Genomic DNA, 18,122 nt, shown 5'->3' on the forward strand with positions numbered 1-18,122 from the left:
TACGGTGGTGCCTGCCTGTAATCCCAGCATTCAGGGAGGCAGATGCAGGAGGATCGCTGTGAGTCAAGGCCAGCCTGGTCTCCAAAGTGAGTCCAGGACAGTCAAGGCTACTCGGAGAATACCTTTCTCGAAAAACAAACAAAAGAGTCATACCTAGGTCTTGACAGCTCAGGCCTCTGTGCCCAATCTGGAGACTGTTCTGTCCTCTGCTAAGGGGAACAGAAAGGCAGGCTGGCTAACATTACCTGATTTGTCCCACCTCCCTTCTACTCTCTACAGATGCCAATAAACCAGCGGCTGTGAACTCAAGTGTCTCCAACGACGGGAAGATATGCACCATATAAAAAAAATGCCGGCCCTGACTCTAGGCCAAGGCAGCAGATGGGGTTAGCCACTGTGTTGAGTGGGGGAAGTTCCTGCCCTGGCTAAAAGCATACAAATAAAATGAAAATATGAATTCCAAAACACAATAATAGGATTTGTGGGAGTGGGCACAGGAGAAAAAAAATAGCATGAGTGGATAATCATTATTTACTTAGTAGTTACTTCTTTTGTTTTGTTTGGAGACTGTCTCAGTCTTCCATGCTGACCTCAAACTTGTAGGAATTCTCCTGCCTCAGGCCCCAAGTGCTGAGATTACTGGCATGAGCTGGTACCTGTTGATCTGGGTGTTAGGTAGTGAGGCGGTGGTCTCCTGTGTAAATGTGTGAGTGAAGGCTATGGGCTTGGTTGAGAGGTCAAGCCCGCCCTGGAACTGATCCTCCCCCAGTACCAAGGGAGGCAGGAAAAAAATGAAAGGAAATATGGTCCAGAGTGCAAATGTGTATGTTTTTAAATTTCTATAAGGGCCACTTTGGATTAGTATCTCATGTCATATCATGGTCACAAGCCACCAATTTGTAAACTGCACCCTAGACTTTCCTGAATGGCCTGCCGGTCCCTTGCCTTCATTCTACCTGCATCTGTGTGGCCTGGAGCCAAGGAAAAACAAGGGGAGCAAGGGGATGCTAACTTAGGGAGGGCTTGTAAGTTGGCTGCCATCACTCCCAAGAGTACAGGCTTTGGGAGGTGTGACAGTGAGAAGACAGGGAAACAGGCAGTGAGTGGGGGTTAGCTCTCTCCTCCTCTCTGCTTATTACACTAGGTCTCCTGCTGAAGCCCTACTGTCTCACCAGCGTCTAAACTGCCTCACACATGGTCCTTTATCTTCCAGAATTCCCTGAGACACAGATGCAGAAACAGGCAAGATCATGTTTCACTTCCTGTCAGTGGAAGAGCTGAGAGCTGCGGGAAGTGTGTGTGTTGGGGTGGCGGGGGAGGGGAACGGGACACTGAGAAAGGACCCTTGTGGGCTTGGCAGGTCACTATTGATCTAATGATGACCGAGTGAGTGTGTTTCTCTGAGGGTCTGAACAGGAAGTTGAGCTGGGTGCTCCTTAAAGCCAAGGGCACCTGACTTTCCAGTTGGAAAAATCAGATAACGGAGACCCTTGAATGGATTCCCAGGATGTTGATATACATTAGGGAGGCTGGGATCTCCCTGTTACTGTGTGATGACCACACAGTCCCCAAATCTCACCTGAGTGTGACACAAAGCTGAAAGAAGACCCCCCCAACATTGTCCTCATAAACTAGGAACAGTGACTTGAGGACTTAACAATTGGAAATTTGCTTTAACTTTGCTGTGTGATCCTCAGGCCAGACTTTTCCCTCTCTGATCTTCAGATCTTCTGGTCACCTCTTATGTCAGCTCACTGCACAGTCAGGCCCCACTCCCTTAGCAAGCTCCTGGAGGAACTATTACCACTGCCTCTGCTCCTCCTCGGTGAGTTGAAGAACTGACACCAGGGAAGTCAGGCACTTGTTAGAAATTCAACAGGCCAGGGCTGGACCTAGCGACCCCACCCCGCCTGCGCAGAAGCAGAGGGCTTTCCAAGTGCTTTCCTCCCTTGATTTGGCGTATTTTCCAAACACGGGTCAAATGGTCCCTCTCCAGAGCTGCTGCAGCAGCAGGAAACATTATTAAAAGTGAGCCGTTAGCGGGCATCGGGTGTGGATGAGGTCTGTGGAGTTTTGGCTGCCAAATAAAGACTTTATTGTTGTCATTCCGCCTTTCCCAAGAGCCCTCTCTCTCTCTCTCTCCTCTGCTCCCTCCCTCCTCTCTGCCCTCCCCCCTCTGATCTGTCCCTCCCTCCCCTAACCTAACCTCCCCACCCCAATAGGATCTGGTGGAAGAAAATCAGGCAGACACAGATCCGCACCGCTGGGAGACCAGAGCTTCCAGCTCGCTCTCTGCTGCCACAACTCCAGCAAAGGGTAGGGAGGAAGAGAGGAGTGCCCCGTCAGAGGAGAGGCAGGTGTGTTCAGGTAAGTTTAGGCAGTGGGGAGAAGACTGAAGACTTGGGGCTCCTTCCTCCAGCTCTGTCCAATTTTTCTTTCCTCCCTCCTTCCCTTCTTCATTCTCGTTTTTTCCTCTCCAGAAGCCCAGACTTTGTTTCCCCCATTTCTCTCGGATACCCTCTTATCTCTTCAGCACCCCAGGTCCTTGTGTTTGCTTGCTGCTGAAGTGAAACTTTCTTAGTGCAGATGTTTGTTGAACACCCAGAGCTGTGTCGCACACAGAATTTCAACAGAGCAGGTGTTGCCATAGAAACTGGACACTAGAACCCAAAATTTCTCTGCACCTTTTCACGCACTGTCACACATTGCAGAAGACAGAGAGAAGACAGGCAGACACACACACACACACACACACACACACACACACACACACACACACAAATGGTCTTGCCTCTTACCCTCTCACATGCCTCCTCAGCTGCCTGACCAGAGCGTCCTCCCGCTGAGATGACAGCCAAAAGACAGTCACGTCTTGGCTGAGCAGGGAGGACATGAGCAACAGGAAGATTTTCTTCTTTCTTTTAAGCTTAATTGGGCAGGAGGGAGAGGAAAGTGGCTCTCCAGCCTGCACGGTCTCCTCCCAGCTGCCTGAATTCCCGTCTCCTTCATCTGAACCACTTGGCTTCTGCAAAGAGAAGTCAACCTAGTGTGCAAGCCTTGGAGGCCCTAAGGCCAACTTAATGGTTCTTCTTTTCCCTGCAGGTAGTCAGAAACACATTTCTCTTTGAAGCTATTCTGGGATTATCCTGACAACATTCAGCTGGTAAGGGAGCTCCGTGTAGAGGAAAGGGGAGCAAGCAACAGGGAGGGGAGCCTGAGAACCTTATTTACATAACTCCCTCCTCTCCAGTAACAGAGGAAGGCCCTGGGCAGTTAGACAGGGAGTAGAGAAGGTTTGCTTAAAACAGGGCAAACACTACAGAACCATTGAACAGAGCCCAAAATGTCCAGAGCTCTTTTAATACATCCTGAGACTCCCCTAGTGTTCACTGTATGGAAGGCTATTATGGCTTCCTGGAAAAGGAGCCCTAGGGTCTTCACAGTGGGGACTGACAGTGACTACTAGAGGGAATAAGGCACTCTCTTATGATTGTTCCTTACCCCACCCCACCCCACCCCACCATCATCCTTATAAGCCCAGGCAACCATATTCCTGGAGAACATTCTAGAAAGAAAGGGAGTTACCTCATGATAGCTCTTCTAACCTGTTAGGCTATCTGTCCCAGGTACCCAAGAGCTGGTCCCAGCCACTGGCTACATCTCTTCTCCCCATGTCCTACAGCTCTGTCCCTTTTGACTGAGAAGACAGAGCAGTTGATAATATATTCCTTACCCACCCTCACCTTCCTGGAGGGCATTGTGAATAGAGCATCTCAAGGCTAGGCATAACAACAACAACAACAACAACAACAACAACAACAACAACGTAGGCAGGGAGAAGCCTTAGATCTCAGAAGGAGCCACAACCAGCAGAAAAGAGAGACATCTGTTTGCTGGCCAAGGTCCCCATCTCTGCAGAAAGCAGCGAGCTGGGTTAGTCAGTCAGGATGGAGACACAGTGGGCTTTGCTCAGGTGTCTGGGGAGTTCCAACCAGCTGATTCTGAATGCCGGGCCTTCTGAGCTATAAAGGGAATGAAGTTCCTCTGAGTGGAAGATCCAGTATTCTATACTGGAAGAAAGGCCCCTGCCTTCCAGCAGCAGAGGAATGGAAGGCGTTAACCAACCAGGCTGATGGGGGAAATACCATTACTTCAAAGTGGTACCAGCAACCCCTTGACATAAGCAAACACACTTCACACGCCAACTGACTTTACCCTCACAGCATGCAGGCTGGGGCTTCAGGTCACAGGCAGAGTGCTTGCGTAATATACACAGAACCCTGGCTTTGGTCTTTAGCATCCCCAAAATAAAGTTGTTACGCACGCCGTAGTACAGATGTGGAAACCGAAGCTATGTAGTGCTTGTAACTACACCCAGTATAATACAGATTCTTCTTGGCTTTAGTCAAGAATTAAAGGTGCTAGGGAGAGAGGCAGGAAGGCAGATATAGGAGGCAGTGGGCTATTAGGGATTGCCTGACCGTCTGATTTCTAACCCCATCCCCCGGCCCCACCCCCACCCCCACCCCCCCATGGGAAGCTTGCTCTTTCAGACTAATTCTCTACAACCATAAAACCGCCGTTCTGTTTACAGTCTGCCTCTTCAAACCGGAACGCGATGGTTACTCTGCCATAGCGTTAAACTTAGTTTTAGCACTTTTTGAGCTGTGTTGCATTTTAACGTTGCTTGAGCCACTTACACCTCGCCCACCCCCAGGTCACGCTGTGCATTTAGAAGGAGCCCTCTCCCTGGGTTTTACTGGCCCACAGTACTTCGGCCTCATGCTGGAGGAGTCCATACATTGACAGCCCCTGGGTTCTTACCACAGAGAAAGAGACAGGTGGGAAAGAGGACTGACCACCTCACTTTCAACTCAGGGAGCCTCTCCCAGAGCCTGCTGTTCCGTAAACAAACTCTCCCTGACCGTTTGCACAGTCTCCTTTCTAGAACAGCCCTTCAGATGCATGAGCTCATCCCATCCACACACAGATGTCAAGCCTGGGGCCCAAGGGGAGAGTCACATGCAGGATTCAAGCCCAAATCCACGCTGTCAGGACTGAAATTGGACTTGTATTGTAAGCTGCCTTAGGAAAGGCTTCTAAATACAGAGTGTGAACTGAGGTTGGGCAAAGCAGCAGCCTTTCGAGAGCCAGCGCTGGAGAGCTGAACTGTGTGAGTGTGAGGGGCATGGTCAACAAATGCTCAATTGATTGAGGGTGAGCGGGGCCCAGTAAGGACTGGATGTGGGGAGGTATACTTTCAGAGGCCTAAGTGATTTTAAGCACAGACACCCCACTCTAAGGGATCTAATAGAGGCCTGGCTTTGTTGGGGAGACTATGAGCCCCTCTGGGGTAGAGTTGCCTCCACTCTGCCTCAGCACCTCTTTGTAGAGCTTTAGGGCAGCGGAGCTAGAGAGAACGGCTGTACAGCGAGAACTTTCCAGAAGCCTAGGACAGCCTGGTTTAGCAGGAAGGGGTGTGCCTGAGGAAGGCCTCGGGAACTTGGGAACGGACACAGTTGCCTTGTGCACTCTGCACACAGATCTCTGGTTCAGCCCAGGGAAATTCCTCCACTTGAGATCCAGGGAGCTGGTTTGGGGGAACCTCCTAGGGCTCTGGGAGGAGCATGGCTAGCCCTGAGATTCAGAGGAGTGTCCAAAGGACTAATGGGACGGTATGGGTTCTTAGAGTCTGGCCTGGAGAGGAGGATGAGGAAGGCCTGAGGAAGGCAGGTAGAACTGAGTGGCCTTCCCATGGGGATAGCCCTGGCAGCGGAGCCATGGCTGCCCAGCAGGAGGATGCTGAGACCCACCCCTACCCCCAGCAGCAGAAGCCAGCTGTCCAGGCCACTGTACAGGCTCTGCTGGCTCCCCTGGAAAGCTTTGCTTTGGCTAACTTAGTGTCCATTACTTCACCTTGGAAGTGCTTTTGGCACTAAGGGCAACCAAGGGAACTGGGGAAACTTCTGTCGGACCTAATTTTGGCCTTGGGGCAAGGTTTCTCACAACAAAAGGATAATATTTTGGGTAGTTCATAAAGAGATTCGAAAAGAACAATAGCAACAAAAAACAAAGGTCAGGGCTACAAAGGCTGGTGCTCTTAAATGGTTTTGGAATGGAACACTTGACCCTTCGTTTCTATGTAGTATGACTATTCTGTTTTCAAGAAAATCGGAAGCCTTACCAAAAAAAAAAAAAAGCTAATTCACAACACACCAATTACAGGGTGACGTAGAACTGAGCAACAAGGCTCAAATTCAAGTGCTGCAAGGAACATGTTATCTTTTTAGCTCTTTCAAAGAAGCCTCTGCAGATAAACCAAGAGCCTAACTGTAGGTCCCTTGTCACAGAAGGCCCAGGGGAAAATGCCCTCTAGATGTATCTGAGAGTTTGTCTGACAAGAAACCCATGTCAGATAGAGAGAGAAACTCCCCATTCTACCTTCCTTCCTGCTTAGACCAACACATAAAGCTCACACATGCATTCAGGGCCCTGAGAATGAAGTGTGTGTGTCTGTGTCTGTGTGTCTGTGTGTCTGTGTGTGTGTGTTTATGTGTGTGTGTGTATGCGTGTATGTGTGTGTATGCATGTGTGTATGTTTGTGTGTTTATGTGTGTGTATGCATGTGTGTGTATATGTTTGTGTGTTTATGTGTGTATGTATATATTTATGTGTGTGTTTGTGTGTTTGTGTGTGTGTGCAAATATGGTTAGGGACAGATACAGCTAAACTCTGTCTACCAGGGGCTGACCTGTTTGCCTATTATTTGTCACATTCAGTTCTCCACTTGAGCATCTGATCCACCATTTGGGGATCCCTCCACCCCCTGCTCCTTTGCTTTGACCAAAGCAAGCAGAAGATGGTCCCCAGGATAAGCAAAGGAAGATTTGACATTGGTACGGGCTCCGGGGTAGGTGAGAGGTGGAGGCCTAGTCTGGAGGCCATGATCACAGGATCCAAGTACAAGCTGGGGACGCACTTCAGCCCACCCTGCCTCTGGGAACCCCAAGAAGCCAGTGCTCTGAGAGCTAGGGTAGTGAGGAAGACACAAGGTGAGCCAGTGATGTGGTCTGGAAAGTATCAGCGGTGTTGCTACAGGGATACAAAGTACAGGGCCCCTCTCCCTGGGCCCTTCCCACCCCAGGCCGAGAGGGGAGTGAGCTATGGGAGCTGCCACTCTCTCCACCTAGAACGGGCTTTTTGCTATGTCACCCTCTTCGGCTTAGCTTCAACTGCACAAGTGAGCAGAGCCACCTAAGACATGGTTGCTCCTGGTCCCAGTGTCACCCAGGATACCAGGAAGCTCCTCCTGATACACCCCATTCCAACACTGCCGATTCCCAAGTGTATGGAGTGACAATACTGGGTCTAAAGAAAGGAAAGTGTTTTCTCCACGTCTTTCGATTCCTTTCCTGTTTATTTTCCCAAGGGCCTCAACATCTGGGGAAGAATTCTTGGCACAGCCGGTGCTGGCAAAGATCAGCAGCCTCTGAGCCAAGTGCAGAGAGGGAGACAGCACGGGTGAGTGGGTGACTGCTGCTCTCTGAGCGGTTTCCTTCCAGGAGACCTTTTGGATTTTTGTCCTGTGCTTGCTGTCACACAGCCTCCTGGCCTCCCCAAGCCACTTCTGTCCCGCCACAGCGGGGGGCCGGACATGGTGGGTGGATTGCCAACCATTTTTTTTAGCAATGAAATGTTTTCCTCTTTTCTTCAAATGCTTTGTCTGACCACCCTCTCGTGTGTGTGTGTGTGTGTGTGTGTGTGTGTGCGCGCGCGCTTGCTTATCTCTCTCAGTATTTCTATCTCTGTCTATAACAGATTTAAGGAACAAAGCTGTTCCAGCTAGCACTGGTATCACCCTGGGGGACCCTTCTCAGTGTCCCTCCTCACAGGGTGCACAGGAATGTAGGCACTGTTTGAAAACCACTGCCATATGGGATTTGGAAGGAATCTTCCAGATCCGCCGCTTAGGACACTGGGCCAAATCCCAGCATCTCCTGAAAAAGGCAGAGAGCGGGATATAAAGAGGGCTCAGCAGATTCTGAATGTCACTCCATGGCAGGGCACTAGCTTGAGCACTCTCCTTATAAGAGCAGGTGTGGTCCTCTCAGGTTACAGATGGAGAACACACACACACACACACACACACACACACACACACACACACACACAAGGGTTCCCAACATGTCCCAGGATTCCTGGTTCCCCGCACCTTGTGCTTTCTACCAAATGCACCTTTCCACAAGAAGCTGAACACTTGGCTCAGCAAGGTCTTTGTGAAGAAATCCATAGCCCCAGGCCCTCACCTGCTCTTCAGGCCCCTGGCTCAGCCTCTCTCCACAGGGATTTGGTTTTGGAGAGGCCCTGCTGCAGAGACACGCCTTCTGTTCCTGAAGCCCAGCAGGCTAAGTACTCCCAGTTTCCTTCCCGGCAGGTACATCACCCTGGATCATGAGGGCATCCTTCTTCTGGCTCCTCCCACTTCTCCTCATCTTGGCCTCAGGGGTTCAAGGCCAGCCAGCTCGCCCCAAACCTGGGACGAGGCGGAGACCCAAGCCGAGGCCCACACTCAGCTTTCCTCAGCCCCACGAGCCAGCAGAGCCTACAGACCTGCCTCCGCCCCTTCCTCCCGGCCCTCCATCTATCTTCCCTGACTGTCCTCGGGAATGCTACTGTCCCCCTGACTTCCCGTCGGCCCTCTACTGTGACAGCCGGAACCTCCGCAAGGTGCCTGTCATCCCACCCCGCATCCACTACCTTTACCTGCAAAACAACTTCATCACCGAGCTCCCTCTGGAGTCTTTCAAGAACGCCACAGGCCTGAGGTGGATTAACCTGGACAACAACCGGATCCGCAAGGTGGACCAGAGGGTGCTGGAGAAGCTCCCCGGCCTGGTGTTCCTCTACATGGAGAAGAACCAGCTGGAAGAGGTACCGTCCGCTCTGCCCCGGAACCTGGAACAGCTGAGGCTGAGCCAGAACCACATTTCCAGGATCCCGCCAGGAGTGTTCAGCAAGCTGGAAAACCTGCTGCTCCTGGATCTGCAGCACAATCGGCTGAGCGACGGCGTCTTCAAGGCCGACACCTTCCGGGGCCTCAAGAACCTGATGCAGCTCAATCTAGCCCACAACATTCTGAGAAAGATGCCACCCAAGGTGCCCTCGGCCATCCACCAGCTCTACCTGGACAGCAACAAGATCGAGACCATCCCCAATGGATACTTCAAGGACTTCCCCAACCTCGCCTTCATCCGCATGAACTACAACAAGCTGTCAGACCGAGGGCTCCCCAAGAACTCCTTCAACCTCTCCAACTTGCTGGTGCTCCACCTGTCACACAACAAGATCAGCAATGTGCCGGCCATCAGCAACAAGCTGGAACACCTGTACCTCAACAACAACAGCATCGAGAGTGAGTTGGGGGGATGGGGTGGGGTGGGGGGCCAGCCGTGGGGGAGAACAGAGACTCAGTGTGGCTACTTTCTGAGGAGCACCACAGTGGGGTTACAAGAAGCAACTACTGGGAAAGAGGTGTAGCCTTCTAGTTTTTTTTTGGGGGGGGGGAGGCAGGGAGGTTAGTTGTTTTTTGTTTGTTTTGTTGTTTGGGGTTTTTTTGTTTTTGTTGTTTTGAGGCAGGGTTTCTCTGTGTAGCCCTGGCTGTCCTGGACTCACTCTGTAGACCAGGCTGGCCTCGAACTCACAGCAATCCACCTGCTTCTGCCTCCCTAGTGCTGAGATCAAAGGCACATGCCACCACTGCCTGGCTTAGTTGGCTTAGAAGTCGTTCTAATATGTACATGAGTTTATGTTCTGTCCTTAGTACTGAAGAAAAGGGGGCAGAGTCCCACTAGTTTTGACTGTGGCCTCACTCACTATTTGCTGCATCTGTGTGACCTTGGAAAGATATCCGACCCACATGGAATGTTTCCTTACCTGAAAATGAGGGTGGCAATAGTATTTTCTAAAACAAAGTCAGCAGGATGGCCTAATCAGGTGTGGATGAAGTGTGCTGAGCACCATCCTTTAAGGCATGAGGTCTTCTTTCTCAATTCCTTCTCATCAGCATCAGCTTCTCTGACCACGAGATCTGTAAATAGAACAGACACACAGAAATACTGCTGGATAGGTTCCTAAGAGCAGAACAGGATACAAAGTGGCAGAGTCCTGGGCCTGCCCACTGCAAAAGAAGCCAGCAGCAGCCATGGCAGGGGACTTCCTATTCCGAGCCTTGCTTGTAAGAAGTCTGTAAAGGGGCAGCTATGCAGTCAGGGTGTAGGCCTGCTAAAGACTGTTCATCTCCTTTCTGGTTCTATCTGGAAGGCCGCAGTGTCCAGCAGGACAGTGTCCCTAAGGCCCACTCACAGGGCCATGAGGCTGGAGCTCAGTTTTGCTTCAGTCAAAAATGTCAGGCCAGGCATGGTGGGACATGTGTGTCACCCCAGCACTTGGCGGGTGGAGGCTGGCAAATCGCAAGTGCAGGGCAATCCTGGACTCCATGACACCCTGTCTCAAAAACAAAACAAAACAACAACAACAACAAAACTCTGTCAACTGGGTAATGATGGCACACGCCTGTAACTCAGCCTAGGGAGTAAAATCCAGTCTGAGCAGAGCATCTGCACAAAGGCTCAGAAAAAGAAGCAGGTTGTTTAGTTGACTGGTCCTTGAGCAAGCCGTTCCTGTAAGAAATGCAGCAGCCCGTCATCCCCAACTGAAATCATTTTACAACTGAGGAGACTGAAATTAGGTGATGTACAGTCACACCTTCCCAGAGTCACCCTGTCCCGAGAGGAGACTGGTAGCTGTCAGAACCAGGGGCTCCCCAAGAACTCCGTCAACCTCTCCAACTTGCTGGTGCTCCCCCTGTCACACAACAAAATCAGCAATGGGCCAGCCATCAGCAACAAGCTGGAACACCTGTACCTCAACAAGAGCAGCATCTAGAGTCCACACTCCTGGTTGTCACACACGCCCCTCCATCCCCACCCCCAACCCCCCTCACCCCTAACCCGTTTTCCTCACCAGTGCTGCCAGCTCCCTGGCAGCTGACTTCTCCCCCTTCTCTCTCCACAGAAATCAATGGGACCCAGATTTGCCCCAACAACCTGGTGGCCTTCCATGACTTCTCCTCGGATCTGGAAAACGTGCCACACCTGCGCTACCTGCGGCTGGACGGAAATTACCTGAAACCGCCCATCCCACTGGACCTCATGATGTGCTTCCGCCTCCTGCAGTCTGTGGTCATCTAGGCTGTGGCCAGAGCTGGACCTCCTCTGACAGCACTTGAAGGCTGGTGGCCCCAGCTCTGGAGTCCACTGTTTTTATCTGTCCCCCAGCCCTTTATCTCGCTCCCAGCCCTGCCTTTCCTCGCACCTCTTTCTGAGGATGGGAGCTACCATAATACCCCGCCCAGCTCTAAAGCAAGATTCCCCACCCAGTCCAAAGACACCCTGCCAGCCAAAACCTCTGGTCTCCTTTGGTCTCCCTTTGCTTCAGGAACATAGATGTCTGTCAACAAACATACCCCCTCCTCTTCCCCTCCCCCTTTCCCTTCCCCTCCCCCTTTCCCTTCCCCTCCCCTTTTCCCTTCCCCTCCCCTCCCCCCCTCCACTCTTCTCTCCCGGGTGAGGCTGGGCCATGGACTGACATCTTATTTTAGTCTTAGTGGAGTCAGAAGTGGAAGTCATCCCAGAGGGGAACCCTGGAGGGTTCTGCTGAGAACTCACTCCTCCACTTTGAGCAACTCTGTTTCAAGAAGGCGGACAAACCAAGGTCTCCTGGGCCAAGATCCTTTCTAAAACTGTTGCTCTGCCTTCCTGTTTCCTGACACCAGACAGACATCGCCCTGCTCTCTGCTGTTTCACATTCTTCAGGAAGGAAATGGGAGGGGATGACTAAGGTGGGGTGAGGGTCAGGGTTCCCCACAAGTATCTCCAGCCCCTACCTCCTCTTCCCTTCTCTCTCCTCTTCCTCTGGGGCAAACACAGGACACACCCCCCTTGACTGGGCCTCAGAAAGAATCAGCCAGAGAGAAGTGTGGTTCAAGGGACTAGATTTCAGCTAAAGGTGATGGCCAGAGATGGTCAGAGCCCCTGGATGGGCCTGTGTGGATGTAGATGCGCCCTACAATCTCCCTTACCCAAGCTTGACGAGAAGCTCCAGGCCTCGGAGGAGGACAGTGTTCACAGGGGCGGGCCAAGAGGCAGCAGCTCAGACTCATCTGCTCTCTATTATGTGCAGGACCCAGCCATCCCTTCCCCAAAGGCAGTTCCTGAGAAACCCGGGAGAAAGGGGTGGAGCACCTGGAAATCTCCCAGAAGCCTCTTCCACACTAGGGATAAACCTCCACCTCTAAGGCGGACTCATCAGTGACATCTGGTGGCTGGTGAAGGTCACAGCCGACTCCACTGTCCGTGGGGTGATGTTGCAAACCCCTGATTCTCTGGGGTAAAGAGCAGTGGGTGACTGGCTGAGTGTCTTTCTCCTGATGGGTCTAAAGGGAAGGGCGGAAGTGGGGGCTCGTTCCCAGGATGAGTGAGTACGGGTGGGGAATCTTTGAGAGTCTCAGGGAAGCTGGCTTGACCTTGGCCTCGTCAGGTCTCTTGCTCTCAGCTTCCACATCAGGCAGTAAGTGTGATGCTCCTCCAAGGTCTTCTCAGAGCTCCTGTTTTTGTGTCTCTGCACCCTCCACACCCAACACAGGACAAGTGGGATCAACCTCCCCTTGCAGTAATTTATTCCCGGCATAGAGTGCCCCTCCCCCAAAGATGTCCCCACCCTCCTTTCTTAGCCCAGGTGAGCAACTTGGCAGGTTTCCAAGAACCTGGGCTTCTGGCCTTTTCCTTCCTTTCACCTCCCTCTAGGGAAGGCTGCCCTTGCCCCGCTGCAGTTCCCTGCGTGTAGAATGTTCTAGAAGTGAAAAGAAGCACAGGGCTCACCTTCATTAGGATGGGGAAGGCTCCAGAGGCTTTGTGCTTCTTCCCCAGAAAGAGTGTCACACAGCTGTTTTAAGACATTGGATTAGGCCGGCCCCCTCATCCAGAAATCCCGTTTATATTTGCCATCACATTTCTCCTCTGTTCGTTACTGAAAACAGCCCCCACTTAACACAACCCCCAGTCCCCCACCTCCCCCCCCCCCCCCCCCGTGCTGTGCAGCTTCCTCATTCTTCCTGGCTGCAGCTGGTTTCTCCAAGGCTCCTGCTTAAAGTCAATATATTACTACGGCTGAAAGCAACCTGGTGCTACAGCCTGGACAAGCCCCTTCTGCACCTAGGCACAGCCTGCAACCCCAGCTCCTTTGGTGACGCCTGTAGGGAGCACAGCTCCGGTGGCTGCTAGGATGGGGGTGGGCACTGATCCTGCAAACCTGAACTGACTTCACATCATTGGTATTCCGTTATCCAACCTGGACCACGCCAGCTTCCTCCACTGTTCTCTGCAGCTGTCAGCTAGAGGGGCTCACAGGAGACACACGCACGAAGGCACGCACAGAGTGCTGGTTGCCTTTGGGCTTAGAAAGCCACCTCCTCACACAAGTTCATTCGCTCAGTGACATTGCCGTCTATGGATGCAGCTGCGTGGGTGTGTGTTCTGTACATCTTACCTATCCTCTCAAAAACCATGCTTCCAACTTTTCACAAGCTTCATAGCAGAGGAAATAAAGTCATATGGAATACACCCAGCATGAACCTGTCCATGAGAATGGGTCAACAATAGTACCTTAGAGCTGTCTTGTCACCACACTCCCTACATATTGCTGAGAAGATGAACAGAGAAAATATTTCTTTAAAAGTGTTTTTAGATTTGTGTTTATGAGCATTTAGCCTGTATGTATGTATGTATGTATGTATGTATGTATGAATGAATGTGTGTCACATGCATGCTTGGTGCCCACAGAGGTTAAGGTGGTACTGGGTTCCCCTAGAGCTGGAATTATGAATGGTTGAGACTCTCCACGTGGGTGCTGAGAACCGAATCCCGGTCCCCTAAATGAGGAACAGATGCTCTTAACTCTGGAGTCAAGTCTTCAGGCCCCAAAATACCTTACTAGGAAATTCCTAGGAGCCAAGGGTGTTGATGCACACTTTTAATCCCAGCACTCAGGTGGGCAGAGGCAGGCAGATATCTAGGAGTTTGAGACCAGCCAAGGCTAAATAATAAAATCTTGTCTCAAGAGGAAAAAAAAATAAATCTCGCAGGAGAGATATCCCAAAACCTATTCTTGGAGAATAATTTCCCCCCCAAAACTCATAACCTCATGAAAAATTATTCCTAAAGTCAGATCAGAAATCTAATAGTTCCATCTGATATCTCCCTCCCTCTCTCTCTCTCTCTCTCTCTCTCTCTCTCTCTCTCTCTCTCTCTCTCTCATTTATTTATTATTTATACAGTGTTCTGCCTGCACGCCAGAGGAGGGCGCCAGATCTAATTATAGATGGTTGCGAGCCACCATGTGTTTGCTGGGAATTGAACTCAGGACTTTTCGAAGAGCACACAGTGCTCTTAACCTCTGAGCCATCTCTTCAGCCCCTGACCAGGGTTCTCTTTTGGAGGGAAATTTTGGCTACAGAAGGGGGTTCTCCACCCTCCCAACCTAGGCTATCTTGTGTAGGATGAAAACTGACAGATGCCTTCGCCCCTACCTGTTTCGTGTGGCTTCAAATCAACTGTGTGCCAGGCAGGTCCCAGTTAAGAATTCAGGGGTGGGCAAGGCATACTCCATGCCATTAGGGAATTAATAGCTTGAGAAGGAGGGTAGAGTGTATCCACGATTTTTTTTTTCTTAACTGTGATGACGTTAACTATATGCAACTCAGAGGGGACCTTTTCCCTCTGCCTGGGTGAAAAGCACGTGAGCCAGCTCTGAGGAATCTAGTTTTGCCAGATAAGAGGAGAAGAAAGCATAATGACTTGGAAGGAAACAGCGAGTACAAAAAAGGTTGGGGTTTGGACCACGTTGGGGTGGGCGGGGGTTCCAAGTTTTCAGCAGTGAATACGAAAAGGCAGGCGGGTCCCTGAACTTTCCGCCCTCCTCTCTCACTGCCCACAACATGGCGGCAGCAAGGTCGGTTGGCCAGACTTCTGCCCACATGGCCTGCTGCCTCCATTCCATCAGCACACCTCATGTCCCTGCTAAAGGGCTGCGCTTGCCAGGCTCCTGGATCAGGGGCTGCGCCCGCCGCTTCCCACACAGGTCCACGTTCCCATCCACTGACGCCCCCCTCCCCCGAAATCCATGGGAACGACCGCAAACTTGAGAAGGCGGGAATAGAAGCTGGGAGAAAGTGTAGGATGAGAGCCTGCAACGCAAGGACTTTGCTTCGGGCTGGGGTGGGGTGGGGAGTGCGTGGGAGCCGGCGCATGCGCGGTGCAGGACTGGCTGCGCCACCTAGGGGTGCGGGGGCGGATGCTCAGGGGAAGGAGGGGTGGCGATGTGAGGGAGAAAGACTGGAGTGTGGAGGGGGGTGTGTCGCCGAGAGTGGCGACAAGGGTGGGAGCAGGTGGCGGGGAGAGTCAATGAGCAGTCTCGTCTTCATTCTTTGCAGTGATAAATGACATGGAGGTAGGAGGGGAGCGCGCTCTCGTCTGTCTGTAGAGAGCGAGGGTCTCCGGAAGAAAAGAACGAAGGAGCAGGGCCAGCCAAGTGTGCCATCTGCTTCGAGGGCGTCCTAGCTTGGGACTCTTATCTTCCTCCACCCAGTCGAGCTTCTGAAGCTATCACTCCCCAGATGGGGGACATCTCCGAGACAAAACAGCCTTGTTCTGGCAGATGGCCGCTTGGGTTGCCCCTTCCTACACCAGCTGAGGCCTCCTGGGGTCTAGCTAGTAAGTCCGCCCACTCACCTGGCATTGCAAGCTGGATTGGGTTCTGCCGAGGCCATCTGTTCTGGGGGCACAGACTCACCGTGGCTTTAGGAGTCCTGGGATGAGAGCTTAGCCTTGTGAACCCAGAAGACACTCAGAACGTGCTGGCCTCGGCCTCGGGTGACCGTGGACCAATCATTTCCGCTCTTTGACCCCCTGTCTCCTCCTCTACAATAAGGAGTTTGAATAGATGGTCTTCAGGGGACCTCGCAACTGGCACTCAGGACATGGGCAGAGGAAAGGAGGAGGGAGTGGAGAGCATCAGAGAAGAGCCGCAGAGTGGCCTTCTTCAGCCCCTCCCCTCCTCTGGGGATATCTAGGGCATATCCCAAGGAAAGATGGGACCCCTGAGAAGTCAGAGTGGGAAGGAAAGGGCTAAACTCCGGACCAGAGGCCACACACAATGGCACGATGTCTTGGGTGTTTGTAAGCCAAAGCCCCACTCCTGTCCCTGTCCTTTTTTTCCTACAGGACTTAGAGAACTTCCTGTCTAGTCCTTGGTGACCGCCGCCGCCGGTGAACTTGAACTTGGTCTTCAAATCCTACCCATCTCTGTTTCCCTATGCATCACCCAAGCCCTAAAACCATCCTTGGTGATTTCGTTTGATATGATTCCCAGCGTGCTAGGGGTAGGGTGGGTTGGGGTGCCCAGGTGGGTTGGGGTGCCCCAGCCCATTCTCCCTTTTCTCTTTGGACTCCACCTATGAAATCAAGTGTCATCATTCCTGAGGGGGTGCGATGGAGGACGGGGACAGAAAGCTCCATCCCTCCAGGTAACCTAGCTCAGCCTTCTGGAAAACTCTCAACCTGACTGACCAACCCTCAAAGACCAGAAAAGAAGGCATGAGGGCCATGGTGTGTGTGCGTGTGTGCCTGCGTGCCTGTGTGCACATGCATGCATGAGTGCACACACACATGAGCAAAGAATTCCTGCTCATTAAGTGAAGAAATGAGATTAGGGACCCCTGAGGGAAAAGGAAGGAAAACAGCAGGCCATCTTTAAGAATAGGAAATCTAATTAGACACAGGGCTCCCTGGGCCAACTACTTGTCCTCCCACTGGCCAATAGATGAGGGAGTGTCTAGCTGTCCCCTAGACTAACAGGCAGGCATCCCTCCATCAGAGCCTTTATCTCCCTGGAAGCTGTCGGGCCAGACGGAACCAAGCGCATCTAAAAGGTAAGGTCCAAGGTTGGAAGAAGCCTCCAGGGCACTGGCATGGAAACGGAACAGTCAGGGCTGGGCAGCCTGGCATGGAGAGGGTGCAAGGCTCTAATCAAGGACGCTGGGAGAGGCTTCCAGTGGTACACTGCCTTGGGGATAGTTCAAAAGAGCATATATTTTGGTTTGGAGTGGAGATAGGCAACAAAGAGATACCACCTCCTACTACTGCTGGGCTTACCCTTCAGCCTAGCTGAAATCAAGAAGAAATCTGCACAGCAGCCTTTAGGAGGGCTGTGCAATCAGACACAGCCTGGCTACGGTGGTGCGGGCACTTCAGTACCCGTGGCACACATGGTCTTCCACCTGTCTGCACAGATGTGAGTGAACTGCACAGACGTTTGTGCTCGCATGCACATCTTGTACTTACAGTAACCCACGTACACACACATATGTATGCAGATAGCTACCGCGCTTTCCTGATGGGAAACACTCCGTAACCACATACAAACCCTCTGCTTTCTGCAGCGTCTTTCTAAAAAGTTATGTTTCTAAGTCTACTTTGTAAGCTTACATCCTTCTTTTACACTGTATGTACAAATTACAAGACTTGGTCTCCAAATTGGCTGGTTCTTCCCTAAAAGGGCTGGGCCTTGGTCATTTCTGCACCTCCAGAGACTACAGCTTAATACACACACCATGAATGTTTAAGTGACGACATGAATGAGCAACCTTAGAGTGAGCACAAGGCAGGCTAGGGAGAGACAGCTCAGTAGGTTAGCAAGCTTGCCCAACATGCATGAAGCTCTGTGCTAGAGACCTAGAACGTCATACATCAGGCATGATCGCGCACACCTGTAATCCCAGCACGTGGGAGATGGAGATGGAGGCAGGAGGATCAAAGTCCTGCTCCACTGCATTATAGGTTTGAAGCCAACCACGAAACCTATCACAAAAACAAAAGGAAACAAAAGTCTCTTTAATGTAGTTTCCCTAAGACTATTTTTTTGTTGTTGTTTCGATGAAGTTTTTTTTTTTCTGAATATTTGGTTGTTACTAGAGAACATCTGTACAAATGTGTGTGTCCAATGTGAGA

The 18,122-nt window shown here is 51.6% G+C and overlaps 1 protein-coding gene across 3 annotated transcripts; it reads left to right on the plus strand.

The window, feature by feature from the left end:
• The first annotated feature begins 2,204 nt into the window (after positions 1-2,204).
• On the plus strand, positions 2,205-11,463 carry PRELP (proline and arginine rich end leucine rich repeat protein). 3 transcript variants are annotated; one of them, XM_084795007.1, is made up of 4 exons: positions 2,205-2,367; positions 3,103-3,163; positions 8,435-9,412; positions 11,074-11,463. In XM_084795007.1, exons 3-4 carry the CDS (start codon positions 8,452-8,454, stop codon positions 11,247-11,249), a joined length of 1,137 nt encoding a protein of 378 aa, XP_084651133.1. In that variant the 5' UTR covers positions 2,205-2,367; positions 3,103-3,163; positions 8,435-8,451; the 3' UTR covers positions 11,250-11,463. The 3 variants fall into 3 exon arrangements, with proteins under 3 accessions (XP_084651133.1, XP_084651132.1, XP_084651134.1); XM_084795006.1 differs by lacking the exon at positions 3,103-3,163 and having other exon boundaries at positions 2,207-2,367; XM_084795008.1 differs by lacking the exon at positions 3,103-3,163 and having other exon boundaries at positions 2,208-2,357.
• Positions 11,464-18,122: the final 6,659 nt, after the last annotated feature.

The sequence above is a fragment of the Acomys minous genome (assembly GCF_964271855.1).
Source record: "Acomys minous genome assembly, chromosome: 1".
NCBI classification, from domain to species: Eukaryota; Metazoa; Chordata; class Mammalia; order Rodentia; family Muridae; genus Acomys; species Acomys minous.

Coding starts and splice junctions, on each gene's coding strand:
- PRELP (XM_084795007.1), top strand. CDS start 8,452: ATGAGGGCATCCTTCTTCTGGCTCCTCCCACTTCTCCTCATCTTGGCC. Junction 9,413..11,073: donor CAACAACAACAGCATCGAGA/GTGAGTTGGGGG, acceptor CTCTCTCCACAG/AAATCAATGGGACCCAGATT.